This window comes from Ranitomeya variabilis, chromosome 4 (assembly GCF_051348905.1).
Source record: "Ranitomeya variabilis isolate aRanVar5 chromosome 4, aRanVar5.hap1, whole genome shotgun sequence".
Classification (NCBI taxonomy): Eukaryota; Metazoa; Chordata; class Amphibia; order Anura; family Dendrobatidae; genus Ranitomeya; species Ranitomeya variabilis.
The window spans coordinates 504,920,734-504,945,340 of NC_135235.1; the positions used below are offsets into that span (position 1 = coordinate 504,920,734).

The following is a 24,607-nucleotide window of genomic DNA, read 5'->3' on the forward strand; positions in this document are numbered from 1 at the left end:
TTTTTAGTTATTTGATCCCACAAATTTAATTTATGGCTATATTTTTCTCACTTCACCAACTTACACAATTTAGTGCTGATGCATCACAGACTAACTGAATTGCAAGAATATTTAAACACAGGTTGTAATGTAAAAAAAAAGGTAAACAGCCAAGGAGGTGAATACGCAAATCACTGTATGATGTTTTGAGCGCTTCTTATTTCTTTTTGTACGGGAAGTGCTTTTGATTTATTTATTTGAGTTAAATTCATTTTATAATTTGATGGACTGCACTTTTACAGACACCGCAATGATAAATATGTAAATTTTTTTCATTCTTTGTGAATGATAAGGAGAATAAACTTTATATACTGTCTATATATATTTTTTTTATTTATTTTTTTTTTATCCCCATAGGGCCATGAACCTTTGATTACTTTTTATATACTGCAATGCAACAGTATTGCAGTGTACAGGAACAAATCTGATCTCCAGTTTCACAGGGGCACCATTAGGCCGGTTTCACACGTCAGTGGCTCCGGTACGTGAGGTGACAGTTTCCTCACGTACCGGAGACACTGACACACGTGGACCCATAAAAATCAATGCATCTGTGCAGATGTCATTGATTTTTTGCGGACTGTGTCTCCGTGTGCCAAACACGGAGACATGTCAGTGTTCGTGGGAGCGCACGGATTACACGGACCCAATAGAGTCAATGGGTCCGTGTAAAACACGGACCTCACACGGACGTTCTCTGTCTGGGGTCCGTGTGCGTGCAGGAGACAGCGCTACAGTAAGAGCTGTCCCCCCCACATGGTGCTGAAGCCGCGATTCATATGTTCCCTGCAGCAGCGTTTGCTGCAGAGAAAATATGAAGAAGTGTTTAAAATAAAGATCTATGTGTCCGCCGCCCCCCCACCCCCTGTGCGCCCCTCCCGCTGTTCAGAAAATACTCACCCGCTCCCACGTTGGCTGTCACTCCTTCCTCTCTGCCCCGCGCCTCCTACTGTATGCGGTCACGTGGGGCCGCTCATTTACAATCATGAATAGTCGGCTCCGCCCCTATGGGAGGTGGAGCCACATATTCATGACTGTAAATGATCGGCCCCACGTGACCGCATACACTAGAAGCTGCAGCCAGACCAGGAAGCAGCGAGGGAGGCGGGTAAGTATTTTCTGAACAGCGGGGGGGGGGGGGGCGGCGGACACATAGATCTTTATTTTAAACACTATTCTTCATATTTTCTCTGCAGCAAACGCTGCTGCAGGGAACATATGAATCGCGGCTTCAGCGCGATGCAGGGTACCACACGCGTGGGTACCACACGCTCCGTCTGGTACCCACTCGTATGGCCTACGTGAGTTCCCAGGCACACGGACACGGATAACTCCGGTACCGATTTATTCCGGTACCGGAATTATCTGGACGTGTGGGACAGCCCTTATAGTGGATACCGGCAAAGGGAGCCTTCAGCATTGCAAATCATCAGTATTTTGTAATATCACTTGGGATAGACGATGGGCGTCAGAATGATTGCTCCACTGCTGTCACAGATTGCTACTGTTTAACCATCTAAGCCTATGTGCCCACGTTACGGGTTTGTTTGCGGATTTCGCACCGTTTTTGAAAAATCCGCAGGTAAAACCGCGGATTTCCTGCATTTTTTGTGCGGATTTCACATGCAGTTTTACACCCGCGGATTCCTATTGAGGAACAGGTGTAAAACGCTGCGGAATCCGCACAAAGAATTGACATGCTGCGGAAAATACACCACAGTGTTTCCGTGCGGTATTTTCCGCATCATGGGCACTGCGGATTTTGTTTTCCATAAGTTTACTTGGTACTGTGCACAGCATGAAAAACTGCTGCGAATCCGCAGCGGCCAATCCGCTGTTGATCCGCAGCCAAATCCGCAACGTGTGCACATACCCTAAAAGTCGCTGTCAATCAGAGCTTTCTCCGGTTGCTGCTGTTAGCAGCAGGTGTCAGCTGTATAAGGGTATGTGCACAATATCTCTATGTATCACTCAAGATTTCAGCATAGCTGTTGGTGCCATTTTTCTAGGATATATCATTAATCACTAAGTATAACTGATGTGATAATAAAAAGTTTCTGCTGTACCAGGAAACTTTGTCTGCCATCAGTTTAACTTTTCCGGGCATTCACATGGTTTGTCATGGACTGGAATTGAACCAACCGTGCCACCCTTCACAGAAAGATAAACCTAGGCAATAAAAGACAAGGTAGCACAGGGCAGGCGTTCCTAGTATTAATGACTCTTTATTTCTAGTTATTGGCTGGAATACCAAGACTTACATTTTATCAATTGAAAACATTGAGCAAATAAAAAAATACAGCGCTAGAATTTCTGTTGAGATATTCTTTTATTTGGCAAGGAGAAATGCACAAACGTACAGTGTCCAGAATCCCTTCTGGTTTGGTTTTTCAGTTCATAATTTGCTTCACCTTTAAGAAAAAACAAAAACCCTTTCTAATTCAATCATCTTTCACTGGAGCCTTGACCAGGAAATCGCAAGGCACATACAGCTCTGGCAAAAGTGAAGAGAACACTGCAAAATGTTCAGCTTGTCTGATTTCTCTACTTATAGGTATATTTTTGAGCAAAATATAAATTGTTCTTTTATTCTATAAACTACTGACAATAAGACTCCGAAGTGCCAAGCAATACATTTTGTATTTATTTTCTAAAAATGAGAAATGGTCAAAATAACAAAAAAAATGAATTGCTTGCAGACCTCAAATAATGCAAAAAAAAAAAACAAGTTCATAATCATGTAGAAACAACAATACTAATCTTTTAAATCGGGATGAGTTCAGAAATCAATATTTTGTGGAATAACCATGATTTTTAATCACAGCTTTCGTGCGTCTTGGCATGCTTTCCACCAGTCTTTCACACTGCTTCTGGGTGACCTTATGCCACTCCTAGTACAAAATGTAAGCAGTTCTTCTTCGTTTGATGACTTGTGACTATCCATCTTCCTCTTAATTACATTCCAGAGGTTTTTAATGGGAATCAGGTTTTTGTTATTTTAACCATTTCTTATTTTCAGAAAATATATACAAAATTTATTGCTTGGAAATTCAGAGACATGTTGTCAGTAGTTTATGGAATAAAAGAACAATTTACATTTTACTCAAAAATATACCTATAAACAGAGAAATCAGACAAACTGAACATTTTGCAGTGGTCTCTTAATTTTTGCTAGAGCTGTACATGCAAGCCAATTGGCGGTCATTTCCTAACCTGCTTAAATAGGCCGACCGCACCTCCATGCGCACAGAACGATCCTAAATACATAGTTCTGTGCATGTAGCATATCATTTATCATGGCAGCACATGTCCTGTTTACACAGGAGAACATTGACAATTAGCAAGCTTAAAAATCATTTCACCTGACCAACAAGTGCTTTGCTTGTTTTTACCATCAGTTTTTCTCATAGAAAAAATAAAATAAAAAACTCATGTGTGAAAAATTAACATCTGAATGAGCCATTAAAGGCAATCTGTCACCAGGGTTTTGCTTTGATCCTGAGAGCAGAATGATATAGGGACAGAAACCCTGATTCCAGCAATGTGTCACGTACTGGGCTGCTTGCTGTAATTTTGATAAAAATCACTGTTTTCTCTGCTGCAGATCTACCAGTTCTCTGAATGCTGAACTCTGTATAACCCTGCCCACACCACTGATTGGTAGCTGTCTGTGTACACTGTGCATAGGCAGAAATCTGCCAATCAGTGGTAGTTCCGGGATTATACAGAGAAAGAGGAGTACAAGGCACGAGACGGGTCCTGTAGTGATAATATCCTGCTGATAAAACAATGACTTTATGATAATTAACACACAGCCCCAGTAAGTGGTGCAAGGCTAGAGTCAGGATCTCTGCCATTCCATCATGCAGTGCTCAGATTAAATAGTAAATGTCTGATGACAGCTTTCCTTTAGGGCTCACTTACACTGCCGTATAGTCTCTCATGCGAGAGCATCAGGGATTGATTCAAGTGTCCTCTTAATGTGATCCGATTCTGTCGCATGAGACAATCGCAGCACAGGTGTGGAGAAGATGGAGAACTTAATTTCTCCATCTTCTCCATTGTCTCTGTGCGCGTACATCGGACTGCACTCTGATGACATCCGATGTTGTCCGAAGGTTTACACGCACCCATAGACTCGTATGAGTGCTCATGGCCCGATATTGGATGCTCTCACAGCTTGCGGCGATTATTTTCTCAGCCTTCTGATACACCAGTGTGAACGAGCCCTGAAGGTGAGAAATGTGGCAATATCTCCATTCATGCTACAAAAGACTGTGCTCAATAGTCAGTTTTTTTATGTGTAGATGTGTTAGTAAATGTGGTTACAATGTGACAACAGTGGATATTCCAACCAAATACAATGAATGAGGCAGAATACTAATGATTTCAGTTTTTAGAAGAACTTTATCTAGCACACCATGATTTTCAAAAACCTGGAAAATCGCTGTACGATGAACTGATGTGTGATCTAAACATACCATTTACACAGAGTGGTCCAAGAGCAGGCAGATATGTCTACCCAACCTCTGGAGCTGTCTTCTATGATGGATACATTAGTGTGGAATTCCTATGCAATCTGGAAATCTGGTATTAAGTTTGGAAATGTCCTAAAACTTTTAGTTGAACTCATCAATTTTTATGGTTTATTTAAAAAAAAAACAACAAAAACCTAAAATGAAGTTTAAAGCCCCAGAGATATCAAGCTTGCTAGAGTACAATATATGTGTTTTCAAAGCCATTGTAAGTAAAGGGAGGTGTTTTTGGAGCGCACGAGGCTGTTTGAGACAGGCAAGCTAGAGGATTGACACTGCATGACGTGAGATCCTCATGGGGCTGGAAATACACAGCATCTTCCGAAAACACTGACGGGTCTTCATTGAAATAGTTGTATGGTCTAAGGTAAAAGCCTACTCCATTTCCTGCAGTCACTGTGTTGGGGATATCTTCTGCATGGGGAATGTGCAAGAAACCAGTGGTTATCCAAGCCACCAAATCCTATAAATAAAACATAAGGTCGGTGTTAAATTTGAGTTCAATGACCAAGAATTAACCTACTTGCTAACCTGAACAACTGTGCAAAACAACAGTAACTCAAAATATCAACTAAAATATTTATGTATTCATTGGCAAAAATTGAGATTGCCATGTAATTTTTTTAATAAATGCCCTGACATGTAACACATGTGTATGCCATACGCTGGGTGCAGGTGTATAGAGGGGGTTCGGGAGCTGAGCCCGCACTATTCCCAGAAGATGTCAGATGTATTACACAGTCAGCATCTGTGCTAACAGCAGCGAACAGAGTTAAGCTTTTATCACTGCTGCTCAAACTTCTGTCACTGTCTATTTAGGAGATTATATGCAAATTGCCTCTTCAGAAAAAAAGAGGACTTGACTCTATAGCGCCACCTGTTGGAAGTAGCGATCCTACAAGTCACAATCAACCCTTTAACGAGTCGTGCAATATGACTTAGGATAAAAGCCAAATCAGTATCTCAATTCGCAGACACGGTGTTTCGGGCTGTTGGCCCTCGTCAGTGCGAAGCATGAGAACTAATTTGGCTATTTAGGAGATTGGCATTTAAGATACGTGATCCTGTAGTGCATCTGTTTGGGCGCCATCCGCCTCACCGCAACATGATCACAGGTCACCAGTGGTTTGAAATGACAGCCATTGGGCTGGCAGAAAGCTCCCACAGATGCCATAGTTTTTAGCTGGTTATTTTTAATGCACCATGAACGCCGCAAAAACTGAACCCAAAAATCTAAAGCGGAATAGCAATTGTTTCTTTTTACCAAATTGTTGTACTTGGACTATTTTTTTCCTGTTATCCAATATATTGTTTGTAAAAAAATTTATGGTGGCATTCAAAATTAGAACTTTTCCCTAAAAAAAAAATAGCTACACTGATAGAAAAATAAAAAAGTAATGACTCTTGGGGAAGGAAAAACAAAAATGAAAATTGGGGTTAAACAATGCTCAACTATCAACTATTTCTATCCAACATGTATGGCTACCTATAGTATACATAGTTAGTGGTAGAAAATTACACCACATAAAGTTTAATATGTCTAAATGGTCATGTCTAGTGTTGAGCATTCCGATACTGCAAGTATCGGGTATCGGCCGATACTTGCTGTATCGGAATTCCGATACCGAGATCCGATATTTTTGTGATATCGGGTATCGGTATCGAAACAACATTAATGTAAAAATGTGTAAAAGAGAGAATTAAAATAAAAAATATTGCTATACTCACCTCTCCGACGCAGCCTGCACCTTACCGAGGGAAGCGGCAGCGTTCTTTGTTTAAAATTCGCGCTTTTCTTTCCTTTACGTGAGTCCCGGCTTGTGATTGGTTGCGTGCCGCCCATGTGACCGGGACGCAACCAATCACAGCAAGCCGTGACGTAATTTCAGGTCCTTCAGGATTTTAAAATTACGTTCCGGCGTTGTGATTGGTTGCGTCGCAGTCACATGGGCGACGCAACCAATCACAGCAAGCCGTGACGTAATTTCAGGTCCTTAAGGATTTTAAAATTACGTCCCGGCTTTGTGATTGGTTGCGTCGCAGTCACATGGGAGACGCAACCAATCACAAGCCGTGACGTCACGGGAGGCTGGACACGCGCGCATTTTAAAATGGGCGCGTGTCCAGCCTCCCGTGACGTCCCGGCTTGTGATTGGTTGCGCCGCGATCAACCAATCACAAGCCGGGAGGCTGGACACGCGCCCATTTTAAAATTTTAAAATGCGCGCGTGTCCAGCCTCCCGGCTTGTGATTGGTTGACCGCGGCGCAACCAATCACAAGCCGGGACGTCACGGGAGGCTGGACACGCGCCCATTTTAAAAAGCGCGCGTGTCCAGCCTCCCGTGACGTCACGGCTTGTGATTGGTTAATGGCGGCCATGTTGCCGGGACGCGGACCAATCACAGCAAGCCGTGACGTAATTTCGTCACGGCTTGCTGTGATTGGTCCGCGTCCCGGCAACATGGCGCCGTGACCAATCATAAGCCGGGACGTCACTGGAGGCTGGACACGCGCGCTTTTTAAAATGGGCGCGTGTCCAGCCTCCCGTGACGTCCCGGCTTGTGATTGGTTAATGGCGGCCATGTTGCCGGGACGCGGACCAATCACAGCAAGCCGTGACGTAATTTCGTCACGGCTTGCTGTGATTGGTCCGCGTCCCGGCAACATGGCCGCCCTGACCAATCACAAGCCGGGACTTCACGTAACCAAGTAAAAGCGCGAATTTTAAACAAACAACGCTGCCGGTTCCCTCGCTGAGGTCCAGGCTGCGTCGGAGAGGTGAGTATAGCGATATTTTTTATTTTAATTCTTTCTTTTACACATTTATATGGATCCCAGGGCCTGAAGGAGAGTTTCCTCTCCTTCAGACCCTGGGAACCATCAGGAATACCGTCCGATACTTGAGTCCCATTGACTTGTATTGGTATCGGGTATCGGTATCGGATTGGATTTGATACTTTGCCGGTATCGGCCGATACTTTCTGATACCGATACTTTCAAGTATCGGACGGTATCGCTCAACACTAGTCATGTCCACAATTTGAGGTGTGTGAGATGTAGAGCACTTGCTGGACTGGGATCACGTCCAGGAATGATCATTATAAAGTTTTATTCACATTTCTTTCGATTTATGTTGTGGTTTTTGCCCAAACAGATTACTGGGTTAAATTTCTACACTACACCCCAAAAGGCAATCTGTACATGACATTACGTAAAGGCCACTAAGGAAACCGATGTGGCCTAAGGTTCCCAGACACTCACCTCATCTTGAATACTTTCATTGTCAATAAAGGTGGAGAACTGAACTACAGGTGACCATGGATCATTTTGGTTATAAATGCTGCTGCTCATTTGCTCTTCTTCTTTGTGTTTGGTTACAGCCAACTTATATCTGGAAAAACAAAGGGGAAAAAATGGAATAGTTAAAGTCCAAGAAATTCACCTTATGAGGAGCATAGCTATAAGTTTACGAAGAGAACTGTTGCACCAGTGGGTCTAGTGTCCGAGAGGCTCCGAAGGCCTTATGCCACATAAGGAAACACCAGTATTATAAATGTCACATTGTAAGCAGAGGTCATTTTTCATATTTTCCACTAGGGCCTAGGAGCTTCAAGCTTCCAGTTTGGAACCCATTACACATAGAAAGAGCTTGAATGCATAACGGTCAACATCATAGTTAATGTTAATGTATATGCATATGGAGCCTATATGACTCTGAGTACTTTCTAACCAAATACAAATACAGTGGCATAACCTGAAGCTAATGGTCCGAATACAAAATCTCGAACAGGGCCCCCAACTATCATAGTTTTTTCAATAGTACTAGTTTTGTCATATGGGCAAAAGGAACCTTTTGGGTTGCCCTAGACTCTAGGGCACAAAAGCAACACCATCTCCAAAGCCTACTATAGTTATAACTTTGGACAAATAATAAAAGGATAAATGACCATTCACTGACATGAGACAAGAATAGACCCTGCCTGTAATCTGGAGGAGATGAGAAGAGTGACTTGACATGCGGATGACGCTGCCGCTCTATATAACACCACAATAGCTGTAGCTTTGGAATCTGCTGCCCCTCTTACACATACCAAAGCTCGTAAAATCAACAGACAGCCCTGGCACAACAGCCTGACCAAAGAACTGAGGCGAGTTTCCAGGGCTGCTGAGTAAAGATGGAAAAGATCCCACACCAACGAGCACTTCATCGCATTCAAACAGTCCCTCACTACTTTCAAGTTTCAAGGCCACACTCGCCACAGCTAAACAAACCTACTTCTCATCTCTCATATCCTCCCTGTCTCACAACCCTAAACAGTTATTCAACTCTCTCCTCCGTCCCCCAGCACCTCCTCCCTCCCCACTCATCTCAGCTGAAGACTTTGTCTCATTTTTCAAGCATAAGGTTGATAACATCAGAGACAGTTTTGGTCAACAACCCCCAGAGCCCTTCCTCCCAACTTCCCAGCCCTCCACCTCCAAAAACTTCTCCATTTTCCACCATTACAGAAGATCGACTCTCCACTCTACTCTCAAGATCGCAACTCACCACCTGTGCACTTTACCCAATCCCATCCCACTTCATCCCAAACCTCACCACAGTCTTCATCCCAACCCTAACCCATCTCTTCAACCTATCACTAACAACTGGTGTTTTCCCCTCAAGCTTTAAATATGCCTCAATCACATCTATCCTCAAAAAGCCCTCTCTTGACCCATCCACTGTATCTAGCTATTGCGCTATATCACTTCTCCCTTATGCCTCCAAACTACTGGAACAACACATCTATCTTGAACTGTCCTCCCATCTCTCTTCTTGCTCCCTCTTCGACCACTTACAATCTGGCTTCCGGTCACACCACTCCACTGAAACTGCCCTAACTAAAGTCACCAATGACCTATTAACCGCCAAGAGCAAGCGACACTACTCTGTCATCCTCCTCCTGGGCCTGTCCTCTGCCTTTGACACAGTGGACCATTCCCTATTACTACAGACCCTCTCATCCCTTGGCATCACAGACGTGGCCCTATTCTGGATCTCGTCATATCTAACAGACCGAACATTCAGCATCTCCCACTCACACACCACCTCCTCACCTCGCCCCCTATCTGTCGGAGTCCCGCAAGGTTCAGTCCTAGGGCCCCTGCTCTTCTCCATTTACACCTTTGGCATGGGACAGCTCATAGAATCTCACAGCTTTCAATATCATCTCTATGCTGATGACACACAGATCTACATGTCTGGACCAGATATCACCTCCCTACTAACCAGAATCCCTCAATGTCTGTCCACTATTTCATCCTTCTTCTCTGCTAGACTTCTGAAACTTAACATGGACAAAACAGAATTCCTCATCTTTCCCCCATCTCACGTGACCCCCCCAACGAACCTATCCATTACAGTAAACGGCTGCCCACTCTCCCCAGTCCCACAAGGTCGCTGCCTCGGGGTAATCCTTGACACTGATCTCTCCTAAAAAAAACAACATATCCAAGCCCTTTCCACTAACTGTCGACTTCAACTCAAAAATATTTCACGGATCCGTACATTCTTCAACCAAAAATCTGCAAAAACCCTAGTCCATGCCCTCATCATCTCTCGCCTTGACTACTGCAACCCCCTACTCTGTGGCCTCCCCTCGAACAGTCTTGCACCCCTCCAATCTATTCTAAACTCTGCTGCCCGACTAATCCACCTGTCCCCCCGCTATTCCCCGGCCTCTCCCCTTTGTCAATCCCTTCACTGGCTCCCCATTGCCCAGAGACTCCAGTACAAAACCCTAACCATAACATACAAAGCCATCCACAACCTGTCTCCTCCATACATCTGTAACCTCGTCTCCCTGTACTTACCTGCACGCAACCTCCGATCCTCACAAGATCTCCTTCTCTACTCCCCTCTTATCTCCTCTTCCCACAATCGTATACAAGATTTCTCTCGCACATCACCCCTACTCTGGAACCCTCTACCACAACATATCAGACTCTCGCCTACCATCGAAACCTTCAAAAAGAACCTGAAGACTTACCTCTTCCAACAAGCCTACAACCCACAGTAACCACCGATCGACCAAACGGCTGCACAACCAGCTCTACCCTCGCCTACTGTATTCTCACCCATCCCTTGTAGATTGTGAGCCCTCACGGGCAGGGTCCTCTCTCCTCCTGTACCAGTTGTGACTTGTATTGTTTAAGATTATTGTACTTGTTTTTATTATGTATACCCCTCCTCACATGTAAGGCGCCATGGAATAAATGGTGCTATAATAAATAATAATAATAACAACAATAATGATAGATTACTGACAACACTGTTTTGCTTTAGTGTCTAAAAATTAGGAAGCTAGCATTTTATGCAAACCTCATATATGGCATTTTGTGTGGTTAAAAAGGACTAGTTACTGGATGCAGACATATTCACATTTGTTTCATCTGGAGCCCACTATGTGAAATCTCTGCTTGTAGTGCAACCTGGCTTTTCTTCTCTTCAAACATGCAATTTCACTCCTCCTTCCAAGACACTCCCAATCACAGCTCGATAGAGTCTGAGACTGATAGACTCCTAGATCAGCTGTGTATGGCAGGGAGGGAGGAGTGAAAACAAACGCCACCAGAGAAGACGCTGAAGAAATGCCTAGTAGGACTGCAAGCAAAGATTTCACATAATGAACTCCTAAAACAACGTATGAGAATACCTCTACAATATAGTGACACAGCTCAAAACGAAAAAAAAAATAATGGCAGAATCAAGGGAGCTCAGGGTGCTTGACAAGGAATTTAACTGAATTTGTTTGAGCAAGTGACAGATCATCTTTAAAGGGGTGATCCGCCACCTAAAATATATTTTCTAAATATCTATCCTTACACCTTAACCACTTTTGCAATTTGCTTTATTACACAATACCCTAAAGCTTTCCCAATCTTGCTAATTTCCAAATGTGGCTTTTTTACTGTACTTCCTGTGACGTTTCATTTGAGAGGATTCTCAAATGTGACGTCACAGGAGGCTGGCGCTGCGCTAAATCTCGGTAGCATCCACTGCCCCTCCTGGAACAAGCTATCTCAGGGGACAGCGATGCAGTAACTCACTAGTTTTTTGCATCGCTGCCCCATCTGAAGGAGTCATAGATCCCTGGTGATGGACGCTGTGGAAGAGGTGAGTGCAGCACTGCCACTCTGCTTCTGTCTCCACCACCACAGCTTCCGTGAAAGAAGACAACTTCAGTTGATGGAGATAGAGGGTGTATAGGGCACAAAAATACTTAATTTTGAGATTAATGCCTTCAACATTACTCATAGTAAAAATGATTCTGTGTTTTGTTCTCACTTGTTAGAAGGGTCACTTGGTAATAAGTGTCACTACTTGATTAGAAGTGTTAAAGAAGCCCCTGTGATTCTCTAGAGAACAGAGATGATAGATATTGCGTGACATTACAACATTGCACTTACTTGGCCCAGTTCATCGAGTTGTGTACAGAACTTTTCTCTGGAAGATAATCTCCTGCAAAGCTGACCATCTGGATCCTATAAGAACGCTCATGATTCCACTTATTCTTCTGTTTGCTGGCAAACTGCATGTAACGAGGCATGTGGCCTTGCTGCTCAAATGCTGCCTGGTCTTCAGACACAAGCACTTTCTTTGTAAGCTTAGTTTGTTGCAATTGCCTTTCTGGACTCCAGGGAGCTTTCAGTTCCTCAAACTCCATATCATGAGCAACCAGGGAATTATTTATTCCTACAGGCAAAAATTCACATAGGGTTAATAAGATATCATGCACAATCATAAATGACAGAAAACACATCAAAGAAAAGTGACTTTTCTTCTGCTCCAAATTTCCCCTTGTGTACTTACCGAGTTTTCTACAAAAGTATTGTGAAGGATTAGAAAAACATGGATACGTTCTCCCATAAGCATTGCCTTACCTGTCTACAGACTGTGTGGTATTATAGCTCAACCCCATTCACTTCAATGAAGAAAAGCTGTAATACGAGACACAAAGTCATTTCAGTAGGCCAGCATTTCGGATGTTAAAATCATTTTTTTCAAGCTGGTGTTATAAAGTATTCTAATTTACTGAGATAGTGACTTTTGGGTTTTCATTGGCTGTAAACCATAATCCTCAATATTAACAGAAATAAACACTTGAAATAGATCACTCTATTTGTAATGACTCCATCTAATATATGAGTTTCACTCTTTGCATTGAAGAACTGAAATAAACTAACTTTTTGATGATATTCTAATTTTGTGAGATGCACCTGTATTTATTATTCCAGCAAGAACTACTGGTGCTCAGTTCTTCATGGCGGTGCCCAATATTTTAAGTGCTCCTTTTCTCCCACTTGTTTGCCCTCTATTTATCTCTGCCTCTTCTTTGACAGCTCCAGCTACATAGAGCCAGAGAAGGGCAGAAATAGATGGAAATCAAGCAGATGGTAAGGTGTACTGTATATAAGTGACTGAAGCCAAGGGTGCACTGACCACCTGTACATGGTTTGAACAGTCATTTTGACAGACTCCCTTTAACTTTATAATGGGGAGAGCTACATTCACAAATGGCCTTCCCGTCTCCTAAGTGCTCCCTGAGGGCAAAGATTTTTGGCAGTGAATATCCAGTCCATCAGTTGAACATGATTTATTTTCTGAAGATGGTAGTTATCGAGAACTTCCAACAGTAAAGGCCCACAACATGCAAAATGGGCAATATACAGTATATTAATCTATATGAAATCTATTACAGTGAACGGCGAGTTAGAGGATTATTCCCAACATCAAAAGTTATCACACATCTAGTCAGATCCAACTGATTCCGAGAACAGGGCATTTTACCCCATGCCGACATGTAATAGTATGCCACATATCGGGTGTAATGTATGGAGTAGGTTAAGGAGGAGCATACCTGTAACAGCAGCAACCAGAGCTATTTCCTGTTGCTGCTGTTTGCCCATTAAAATGCTGCTGTCCCCAGTGGTGACGGGACAATGTTGTATCACGTGCAGGCTGCAGATAGTCAATGGCTGCTGTTTGGCTGCAGCTCATCAATATTTCTTCAGGGGAATGTCCACTCTGAAAAAATAGTATAGGCTGCAACTGACGAGTAGCCACTCATTTGCTCCAGGCAGCACGTGTCACTACTGGGAACAGCGGCACAGACAACGCTGGAACAGTGAGTATACAATGTTTTTATATTGATTTGGCTACTGAAATGATAATGCAGGTGTTGTCCAATACAGGATAACCCTTTAATACTTCTATCTTTGAAAGTTTTCTTACTTTGCAATTTTTTTTTTTTTTGCATGGTATTGTACATTAGATACATTCAGCAATACTGGCAAAACAATTAATGTATGTGACAGATTAGCTGTTGGATATAAACATGGCTGATCCAGCAGCCTACTACTCATTCACAACACCTGCATGCTTGACTCGGCAACTGCACATGTGTATGGAGGGGTTGGAGAAACATCCATAACATTTATCTTAAATGTATGGTCAGATTAAAGGGGTTATCCATTTACAGCAACCTGTCCTTCAGAGGCATGCGTTTTGATAAAGTAATAAAATCAATGTTACTCACCTTCACCGAGTCCAGAGCTGCCTCTACTTTGCTGTTCTGGTCTTTGTTTACTGGCTGCAACGGTGAAGTCATAACTACAGCACAAAACACTGCTGCAGCCAATCACTAAGCTCAGTGGCTGTGCTATGTAGATGAAATGAACCACTAAGCTTGGTGATAGGCTGCAGCAGTGATGAGTGCTGAGCTTAGTGATTGGCTACAGCATTGATGAGTGCTATACTGTCATGTCGGACGCTGTTCAGACAAGGTCGTTCGACAGACAGCGGTAATTCCACTTTTGACCACTATTTGCTCATTGGCGTCGGCTAGATTTTATCTAGCTGTTCCGGGGTTAATTTACCTGATCCTCGGATTGGAAGCTGGGCCATGCCCATTGCCTTTAAATAGTTCTCCTGATCATTGGGCGTCGCCGATTATAGCTTCTGTCTTGTGCGTTGTTATCTCGGTCTGGAGTGGAGAGCTGATTGCTGGAGATTCGTTGCTGGTGGTGTATTTTCCTTAGTCTTATTTACTCCTTCCTATATTTGTATTTATTTTGCCCTGCACATTTATAGTGTATTCCTGAGTGACTGCGGCGTGGTGTATATTTTCCTTTATCCTTGTCTGTGCTAACTGTGGGTATTGGTGTATTACCTCTTCACTGGGTGGTGGGCGGAGGTTTTCAGCCTAGAGTTGAAACAGGAGACAGGGTGAGGTTCGAGGCCTGGACATGCACACCATCAGTGTAAACTCCAGGTAGAGGGTCAGTCAGGATTTCCCTAGTATGAGGGAAATTGCAGGGGCCCGGGTTATTAGCTCTCGCTCACCTAGTCTCCTCGTGACATATACTTTGTGATTGGCTGCAGCATTGATGTGTGTTGTATTAGTGTCACCAAAACTGCAGCCAGTAAGCAGATACTGCCGCAGAGACAGAGGCAGTGTTGGACTCTTGGAGAGAGTAAGGCCATGTTCACACATGGGGCTGTGCCCACGTCGCGGGAAGTAAGCGGATAATGCGCGGTTGCTACCCGGGGTGGAGGAGAGGAGACTCTCCTCCAGGCCCTGGGAAGCATGAATAGTGTAAAAAAAAAGAATTAAAATAAAAAATGATGCTATACTCACCTCTCAGCGCTGCCCGCGGCCGTCCGGTCAGAGTTGTTGTGCGAACAGGACCTGTGGTGACGTCGCGGTCACATGACCGTGATGACGCCGCGGTCAAATGATCGTGACGTCACGAAGGTCCTTCTCGCACATCATCTTTGGAATCGGACCGCCGAGTGCAGCGCCGAGGAGATCGCGACGTCAGAGGGTGAGTATAACCAATTTTTATTATTTTTATCATTACTATTGATGCTGCATATTGCTGCATATGCAGCATCAATAGTGCAGGAGTAATCCCGCAGCGGAAACCGCGGAACAAACCGCGATAAATCTGCAGGGATAACCGCAGCGGTTTTGCCCTGCAGATTTATCAATTCCGCTGCGGGAGAACCCGCAGAGCACACCGCAAAGTGTGAACCCGGCCTAACACTGATGCTATTATTTTTATCGAGCACAGAATGATGAGATGCTGCTTTTTTGTACAGAGTAAATCATGTGAATTATGCCAAGTACTTTCCATATAATAGAGTTGGGGGCCCCTGTCTGCACAGCGGCCCACCGCGGGGATTTCCCTGTTCCCCTATGAGCCAGTCCAAGCCTGGTTATATATTTATTAACACATATTTTGGCTGGGTGACAGGATCATAATGCCTCTTTAGATTCCTCCTACATCCAAAAGCCTTGTCCAGTGCACAGAATCTGCACTTTACATCTGTCCCATCTTCCCATATCTCTTTAGGTTGTAAGCTAAAAGCAGGATCTTTTCTCATTTTGCATATTTAAAAGGTTTTTTCAGCCTGTGGGCAAATTTCAAATTGTGACTGTGTGCAATGTGCACACGGGCATGATTCACCTGTTTTCCCAGCATGGGTGGGCAATAAATCGGAAGCTTGTGGTCACTTGGCTGCTCACTCATGTAGGGAATACAGGGGAATTGTGATACCAATAATATTGTCAATTTAGTTACTGAAGTTTAACCCTGATGTTGCTGCCAATGCAGTAAGGCTAGAACTAAACCACGACTCTGGTTTTGTGACAGGAAATCTCAGGAAACTTGCGCAACCAAGAATATTTTTGCAGCTGGTCTGTGACTTATTGCTGAGCAAATATTCTAGAGTTGCTACTTGGCAGTAAAATTCAGGCAAATTGCAAACAAGTCGCACAAAAGTAATAAGTCGCATGCAAATTGCCTTGACGCTTATGGTGGCAATGTAGCATGTTAGATGTTCCTGTTGTGGTAGGTCATGGGTCACAGTGAAACCGTATTGATTGACAGTCATAAGATGCAAGGTCACATTATGAAAACACTAATCTTCACTTGGCACAACGAGTGTTGCCTTTTAGCCTTAGCCAAAATAAGCTCTACTTTAGGTTTGGATGATAAGTTGTTGTGAAGCATCTACTGATTGTAAAAAGATTAAGGATTAAGAGGTTAAGTATATAAAGAGAGAAGTTTACGTACCTCCGACATCCATGTCCACCTTATAGTGTATGAAATGTGTATGGATGGTCCCCAGAGTATGAGGCCCCACTCTATTTCCATGTTGCAGCCCGGCATCCGTGAAGAAAGTTGTACTTATATATCCTGTTGCATGAACTTTTGACTCAATAGCTCCATTTTGATAGAACATAAAGTCAAACACATAATCATAGTTTCCAATGGTGGCAATGGTTCTAATAATCAAAACAGTGTTGGCCAATCCACCGTAGTAAGAAGATCCAAGACTTGAGAAATGCCGTCTCAAAGGAATACCGGAGTTGAGTTCAAATATGCAAATGGATCCTTTGTTAAGAACAGAGCTGTCTGAGTCAAGCAAGTAATGGGTATCTATGAATGTAGCAAAATAGGGACAGTCAATGCCACGAACCAACTGGAAGGAAGAACGACCAATGCCAAAGTGTCCATCCATGTACCTTGTTGTCATTCCAGTAGGAGCATTGGACCCATACACAGAGCTAGTTTCTTGGATGCTAAGCTCATACACTATCCTTTCCCCCTTAAACTTGATATCAAATAACCTGAGTCCTCTATTTACATTAATCCCAAATGCAAAACTCCAGTGTTGGAAGAGCACCTGGTTGTTCTTCACGCTATATCGAGCACCTTGTGGTTCATACTGCATAGGAATATCAGAGACTGAACTTTTTGGGGATTTCAGAGAAGCGATGTTATTCTCAAGATGTGGCATTTTCAATTTCACTACTTTCAAATGTCCCTTCTTATATTTCTCCTCTAATTTAGGCAAGCTTTCAAAGTACTCACCATTATAAAACACTCTTTCCACACTCCACTTACTACAGTTAAGGTCCTTATGGTTCAATAAAATTTCTAAACCAGTTGGATGCAGGAAATATCCACTACCTTGTGTGTTAAAGAAGAGATCAAACCAGGTTTTCCGCTCTCCAGATACAAAACCTCTTGGAGCACCAGTCAAAGCAGTGAGAAATTCAATGTTGGATTCATTATGGCCCAATACTTCCTTGAGGAAACTCTTTGCCTTGCTGTATTCTTTAAGAAGAAAGTGCTTTCGTATCTGATTGTACTCGCTGCCAATGACTGGTCTACGATGATAAAGTAGTTTGTTTTTATATCTCTGAAGTGTAACATCATTCCTGTATGTAGGATTTGGAAGAGGTCCCACCACAAACTCCTTAATTTCAGGTTCTGAATGACTTCCTAAATAAACAACAGCCATTGCTTCTCTCCTGGGCTTAGGTCCTCCTTTGTCCAGGTAAGATAAAGCATCCTGCTTGCTGGGAGGCAGTAGTTCCACAGAATATATGCAGTTGGAAGAAGGGTCAGCATTAGAGATGTCCACTAGATTCTCATTGATGTTCTTCTTAAGAAAATCCACTACCTGGGCCAGTTCTTCAGGTGTTAGGTCTGCAAACACCAAACTCTGATCATTGTGCTTGAAAACAGATGTTTTCTGATTCCCATAATTACAAGATTTCAATCTGGATCCAAACAGAAGTACAGAAACTAAAGCTAAAATGGTGACAACTGCCAGGATCAGAAGCGTAGAGACTATTTTAACATTCATGTTTGCCTTGCATTAATCCATCGGGTCCTACAGTGTTAAAGTTTGAACTCTGTGCCTTGACTCACAAGGATATTTCTACCACTCATTCCTGCCTATTTAACTTGCTGGATCCTATAAGAAAACTGGGAGGAGGAAAGGAACTAGATGCTGAAGAATAGATTATGTGATTTGTTTTTATCCTTTTTGATTAACCCTAGTCTGTAACCTATCCAGCCGTGACTTTACAGATACAGTCTTGCAATGTGAAGATGTAGGAAAGTGCTGAATGTCTTTATTTTTAGTGTAAAGTCCTCATTCATAATGTTATACATATTATATCATGTCATCCCAGTCTAACTACATCCCTGCTGATATAGAAAAATATTAAAAGTTACTTTTGTTAATTCTGTTGTTGCCATAAATTGTTTGTGAATATTCATGCAAAATCCTTTAGAACCTGATGTCCAGCAATGTTTATTACATTCCCTGCATCTGTCTCTCATCAAGTGCAGGGGGGAAATAAAAAAATGTCTGAATGTAAGTGAGGAGAGCAGCAATCAAGTACAGGAAATTGTTTTTACAATCTGTCATATCATTTTCTTACAACTCTTTCAAGTTTACCTGTTGTTTCAGCTAACCTTTCAGAATAGGCTGTGATGTGTGACATTCTGTAATTGACAGAAGGTTTAAAATTGTATCAGTAATTTTTAATTTCTCCATGGAAATTAGAAAAACTTATTTTTTTAGGGGATCGGGATCTGTGGAAGCGCATGTAGCGCGAAACAGCTGTCATCCTATAGACATCATGTTCTCCCTGTCCATGTCCTAATAAAGACTTTTACAGCAACAGGCTTGGTGAGTGCTAACTACTTTTTTTCTTTTTTTTTTCTTTTGGATCTTATTTTTTTAGGGACCTATTAAGTTTTGAAGTGTCTTTGGGAGTCCTATATATTGCAAAACCCCCCAAAATGATACCATTATAAAAACAGCACTCCTCAGCATATTCAAAATTGCTTTCAGCTAGTTCATTAACCCTTCAGGTGCTTTTCAGGAATTAATGCAAAGTGGCATAAGGCTACATCCCTACAGTCAGTAAATGGCAGCGCTTTGGATGCAGCCATCACATGTTGGGGCTAGGGTTAGGTTTGGGGCTAGAGTTGTTTTGGGGTTAGGGTTTTGTATAGGGTTATGGTTGTGGTTATGGTTGGGATTATCGTTAGGATTGAGATTAGGGTTAGGGGTGTGTTAGGGTTAGGATTTGGTTAGGGTTATGGTTAGGGTTGGGATTAGGGTTAGGGGTGTGTTGGGGTTATGGTTGGAGTTATAGTTAGGGTTGAGATTAGGGTTTGTGTTGGGGTTAGAGCTGGAATTAGAATTGGGGGGTTCCACTGTTTAGGTACATCAGGGGTCTCCAAATGCTACATGGCGCCACCATTGATTCCAGCCAATTTTGTGTTCAAAAAGTCAAACTGTGCTCCTTCCCTTCTGAGCCCTGCCATGCACAAAAATTTTTTGGTTCATTTTCTCCTGATACAGTTGTGAAAATAAAAAAATTGGTTCTAAATTAATTTTTTTGTGAAAAAAGTAAAATGTTCATTTTTTCCTTACACATTGCTTTAATTCTCGTGAAGCACCTGAAGGGTTATTAAACTTCTTGAATGTGGTTTGCGCACCTTGATGGGTGTAGTTTTTAGAATAGTGTCACTTTTGGGTATTTTCTGTGATATTGACCTTCCAAACTCACTAATTTTTCATGTGACTTGAGAATGTTGAGGCATGGATTTTGACTGTTTATATTGACCAACTCATGTTTCTTTCAAGGTCGTTGTCTGGACAATGCAGTAATCTAGTGCATTAAACTGAAGAGCAATGTGCCTAATCTGGGTGCCCTTGAGTCAGTGGGAGCGACTAAGGAAAAAGTAATGAAGTGGATTAACACAAAGGACAATATGCCTATTCCCGATGCCTTTGAGTCAGTGAGAGTGACTAAGCTTAAAGTAATGAAGGGCATTAACACAAAGGGCAATATGCCTATTCCCGATGCCTTTGAGCTGGTGGGAGTTGCTAAGTTTAAAATCAAGTTCATTGACATGAAGGGCAATTGCCTATTCCTGATGCTCTTGAGCTAGTGGGAGTGGCTAAGGGTAAAGTAATCAAGTGCTTTAACATGAAGGGCAATATGCCTATTCCAGGTCCCTTTAAGTCAGTGGGAGGGGCAAGTGGTAAAGTAATCAAGTGCATTAACACAAATGGCAATATGCCTATCCCCAATGCCTTGCATGCCAGACTGGCTCCTGAAAGGCCCCGACATCATAGTGGCTGATGAGGGGCCACACCATGCCAAAGTGGCTTGTGAGGGGCTGCACTTTGCAGTCGCTCTGGCTTTTACCAACCTAAGATGATTTGCACCACAAGTATGTCCACAAAATAAAAATGCGATATGCACTTTTGTCCATTTTTATTTTTCAGGGGTACAGCTGCAATTAAATGGTTGCTATCATTACTAAGGTCCCTATCACACTTAACGAGCATCCGATCCATAACGTTTCAGCGATACCCCGCTGTGAAGGCGGCAATTGCTGCGTGTGACAATGGGATACAACAGCGCAAGGGGGATTTCTGAGCATGGCAGATCCCAGTCCCGGCCGTTTTCATCGCTGGGGTGTCATGCATCATACAGTCCCAGTGAAGAAAATTGTTCACTGTGACCGCTGCGCTTGCAAAGCTGCGATGTCGGGTTTGCGACGTTGCAGCGTTGCAATCGTCAGCGGTATCATTCAGTGTGAAGGGACCTTAATGACTTACTAGTATAACTTTACTTTCTTACAGTCGACACCTGATACACTGCTGTAAAGCTGGCAGTGCTGTTCAAGCACCATGTATTTCCATCAGGAAATGCCCATCTAGTTTCAATTACTATGCCCAGATATTATGAAAGTTATTTAATGGTCGGCTATAATGTTGACGTTATATTGTGTATAGTTTTTAATTACTCCCTATTTATAATATCTTTCTCTATACTCATCAATTTTCAGATAGTAGTAGTAAGTGGGATTAAGAAATTATTACTGCAAAGTACAGCTACTGTACATAATGGTGGTTTCTAGAACCTAAAACTGTGAATTGGTGAATTATTAGAGCTGGCTACAATACATGCAGTATAATAGTTTTTTGAGGCATGACAGATGTCATTATACAGGTAGTCAGACTGTGGCTACCCCTTTATTATGGTTTCCTTTCCACATTCCCCATTATAGGATCCTCATTGCAGGATGTTTAGCGACTGTTATTTTGCTTTCGTTACCGTATTATCGATCACAATTTGGTAGAGTTGCATGGATAAAATTAATCTGTCGGAGCTCTGGAATTTTGTTACTTGTATTGTGCATGTATAGCATGTAGGACTGGGTGATGACTTTATTAGGCATAGCTGATGATGGTCGAGTCCATTTAAGGTGTCAAATGGCCTCTTTGGTGGCGGTTTAGGAGTCAGGTGGAAGTTGCAGACAAGTTAAGGTGGACTCATTTTCACTAATAGAGGATGTGAAACCTCATGGTGGTGAACAGGCTCAGCTTTGGTGGCCAGCCTCAAGGACGTTGTAATTGTAATGTCAATCAGGGGCGGGCATGGTGATTAAGCACAGGACTGAGGATAATAGGGTCATTGGTGCCCTGAAAGTTTACTGGCTCTGCTTGAATGGCAATCCAGTGCGTCCCGCCCCTTTATGGCTGTCTGTCCTGGTGCTGTATGTCAGACAGCTGGGGATATCACAGTACTTGTGAATCCCAATGTACTAGCACTCCACCTGACTGCTACGTGATTGTTTTAATCTTGTGCTTTACATAAAGCTGTGGCCATTTTGACAACCAAAATAATGTATTTTGTGAATTTATTCCAGTGCCTAGGTTTACTGTAGTTATGGTTGTTTTAAGATGGAGTGGGGTCTGTCCCATATCCAAAAGTCATGAGCTGTGTGGCTGTGACTGCAGCACTGGAGTGAAGTTAAATAGTTGCTTGAAGCTGCAACAGGATGTGTCTGCCTGTTTCTCACTATGATGGATACTCTTCACACCTCTTTCTTCTCCATATAGAAAAATACAGGGCTGGACTGAGACTAAAATTCAGCCCTGGCATGTGAAGGTACACAGGCCCACTCGTCTTCTGGTGAATGTGTAATATCTTAGTGCAGCTGTATATTACAACAAGTGAGGTGGTGTAACACGACTATATAACTTTTAGTCTGTCTTTGTGCTATTTCCTGAAGAAGTCATGATGACTTCGAAACGCGTAGAATAAACCACCATCAATCATCCTTTAACCGTATTTTGTATTCTGAATTGTCTGGCAGCGCGGATATAATCCACTATCTCCCTGGATAATAGCTGTAATTAGGTCGCTTGCCGACCCGTGGATCTGCAGCAGCTGACATACAAGCCTTGTTTCGACACCACCAGGTGAGCAGTTTTTGATCAAAATTGCACATTGCATAAAGTGGGATAAGACCCTATTTGTGCTCCTTGTTTCCTACAGTTTGCACTACTAGGATGCTGCGCTCTGCATAGCACCGCTGCAGCATTTTCATAAAGCTGATGGGCAGGGACGCAAAAAGTCAGATACCCACTGAGCTAATATTTATTTCTCTCACTTATATGGCGCCATTTATTCTTCAGCACTTTACAGATATTATTGGCACTGTCCCCATTGGGACTCACAATCTAATTTCCTATAAGTATTTTCCTCTTGGAATGTGGGAGGAAACTGGAGAACCCGGAGAAAACCCACGCAAACACAAGGGATAAGATACATCCTTGCAGATGTTATCCTTGGTGGGATTTGAACCCAAGACCCAAGCACTGGAAAACTGCAGTGTAGTGCACTGAGCCGCCAAAAATCTCTCCAAAGACCAAGCTCTATATTACCGTCAAATGGTGACCATATAGTGATAGATATCAGTCCTGCAGAACATATACAGTATTTTTTGGATTATAAGACACACTTTTGCTCCCCTAAATTTTTGGGGAAAATGGGGGAGCGTCTTACAATCTGAATCTGTGTGCTGTGCTGTAGAGGAGGGGGCTCTGGAGTGGTGTCAGGGGGTTGGAGTGGGCTGGCTGCGGGGACAGAGGGAGGTCACGTGCTCCTGCTCATTAGCCTCATGTAATATTCACTGCACCCGCTGACCATCACCTCGGTGTTGAAGCCGCTCCGAGTTGGTTGACAGGGGAGTGGCGCATATTGCATGTGCCTGCACCCGCCCTCCCGTCATGAATATGCCCACTCTGTCACTCTATATGAACCCTGCTGGCACGCACATGGCCCCCCGGTCACTATATGCCCCCTTGCTGGCACGCACATGATAAAATAACAAACACTTAACTCAACTTCCGTTCCGATGATGGCTCCGTGCTCCCAGTTCCCCCGTGGCTCTTCCTGTGTCTGTGCTGACATCTGATCGGCACAGCACAGTGATATATATCATCACTGTGTGCCCCGGTCAGATGATCGGATGCCCAGGAAACTGGAAGCGCAACCGACGAGCTGGGAGCACAGAACCATCATCGGAAGGTGAGTTAAGTGTTTGTTATTTTATCATGTGCGTGTCAGCAGGGGGGCATACAGTGACCGGGGGGCATGTGCGTGCCGGCAGGGGGCCATATAGTGACCGGGGGGGGCATGTGTGTGCCAGCAGGGGGCCATATAGTGACCGGGGGGGCATGTGCGTGCCAGCAGGGGGCCATATAGTGACTGGGGGGGGTCATGTGCGTTCCAGCAGGGGGGCATATAGAGAGAGAGGGGGGGCCATGTGCTTGCCAGCAGGGGGGCATATAGAGGGGGGCCATGTGTGCAAGCAGGTCATATAGCGACTGGGTGGCCATATCCAGGATGGGATGGGGAGGCTATGTGCCAGCACAAGGGGGCAATGTGCCAATGTACCAGGAGCACAGGGGGACAATGTAACAGCACAGGGGGGCAATATACCAGCATAAGGGGACCATGTGCCAGAGGGGGCAATGGGCCAATGTGCCAGCACACAGGGGTAATGTACCAGCACAAGGGGGCAGAGTGCCAGCAGCACATGGGGGCAATGTGCCAGTACGGGGGGGCATGTGCCAGGATGGGATTTATATAGATACCAGGATGAGGGATATATATAGGATTTGTAAAACGAACACTGGCATTATAAAGGAGACCCCCATTTAACATAAAAAATATTTTTTTCAATTTTTCTTCACCAAATTTGAGGGTGCGTCTTATAATCAGGTGCGTCTTATAAAGCGAAAAATACGGTAAGTGATTGCAGTACAGCTATATATAGTGACGTACAGCTGACGTTCTTTATTATGGAGTTG

The 24,607-nt window shown here is 43.4% G+C and overlaps 1 protein-coding gene across 2 annotated transcripts in view; it reads right to left on the reverse strand.

The window, feature by feature from the left end:
- Positions 1-2,349: 2,349 nt before the first annotated feature.
- Positions 2,350-24,607, reverse strand: part of LOC143765425 (amine oxidase [copper-containing] 3-like) — a 36,324-nt gene continuing 14,066 nt past the window's right edge. Inside the window, exons 1-4 of one of the 2 annotated variants that reach the window (XM_077252070.1) lie at positions 16,696-18,333; positions 12,025-12,310; positions 7,837-7,966; positions 2,350-5,037 (exon numbers count right to left, since the gene is read on the reverse strand). In XM_077252070.1, coding sequence (XP_077108185.1) covers positions 4,750-5,037; positions 7,837-7,966; positions 12,025-12,310; positions 16,696-18,277 — 2,286 coding nt within the window. In that variant the 5' untranslated portion in view covers positions 18,278-18,333 and the 3' untranslated portion in view covers positions 2,350-4,749. Of the gene's footprint in view, positions 5,038-7,836; positions 7,967-12,024; positions 12,311-16,695; positions 18,334-24,607 lie in introns of those variants that run through there. The other variant, XM_077252071.1, reaches the window with a different exon arrangement.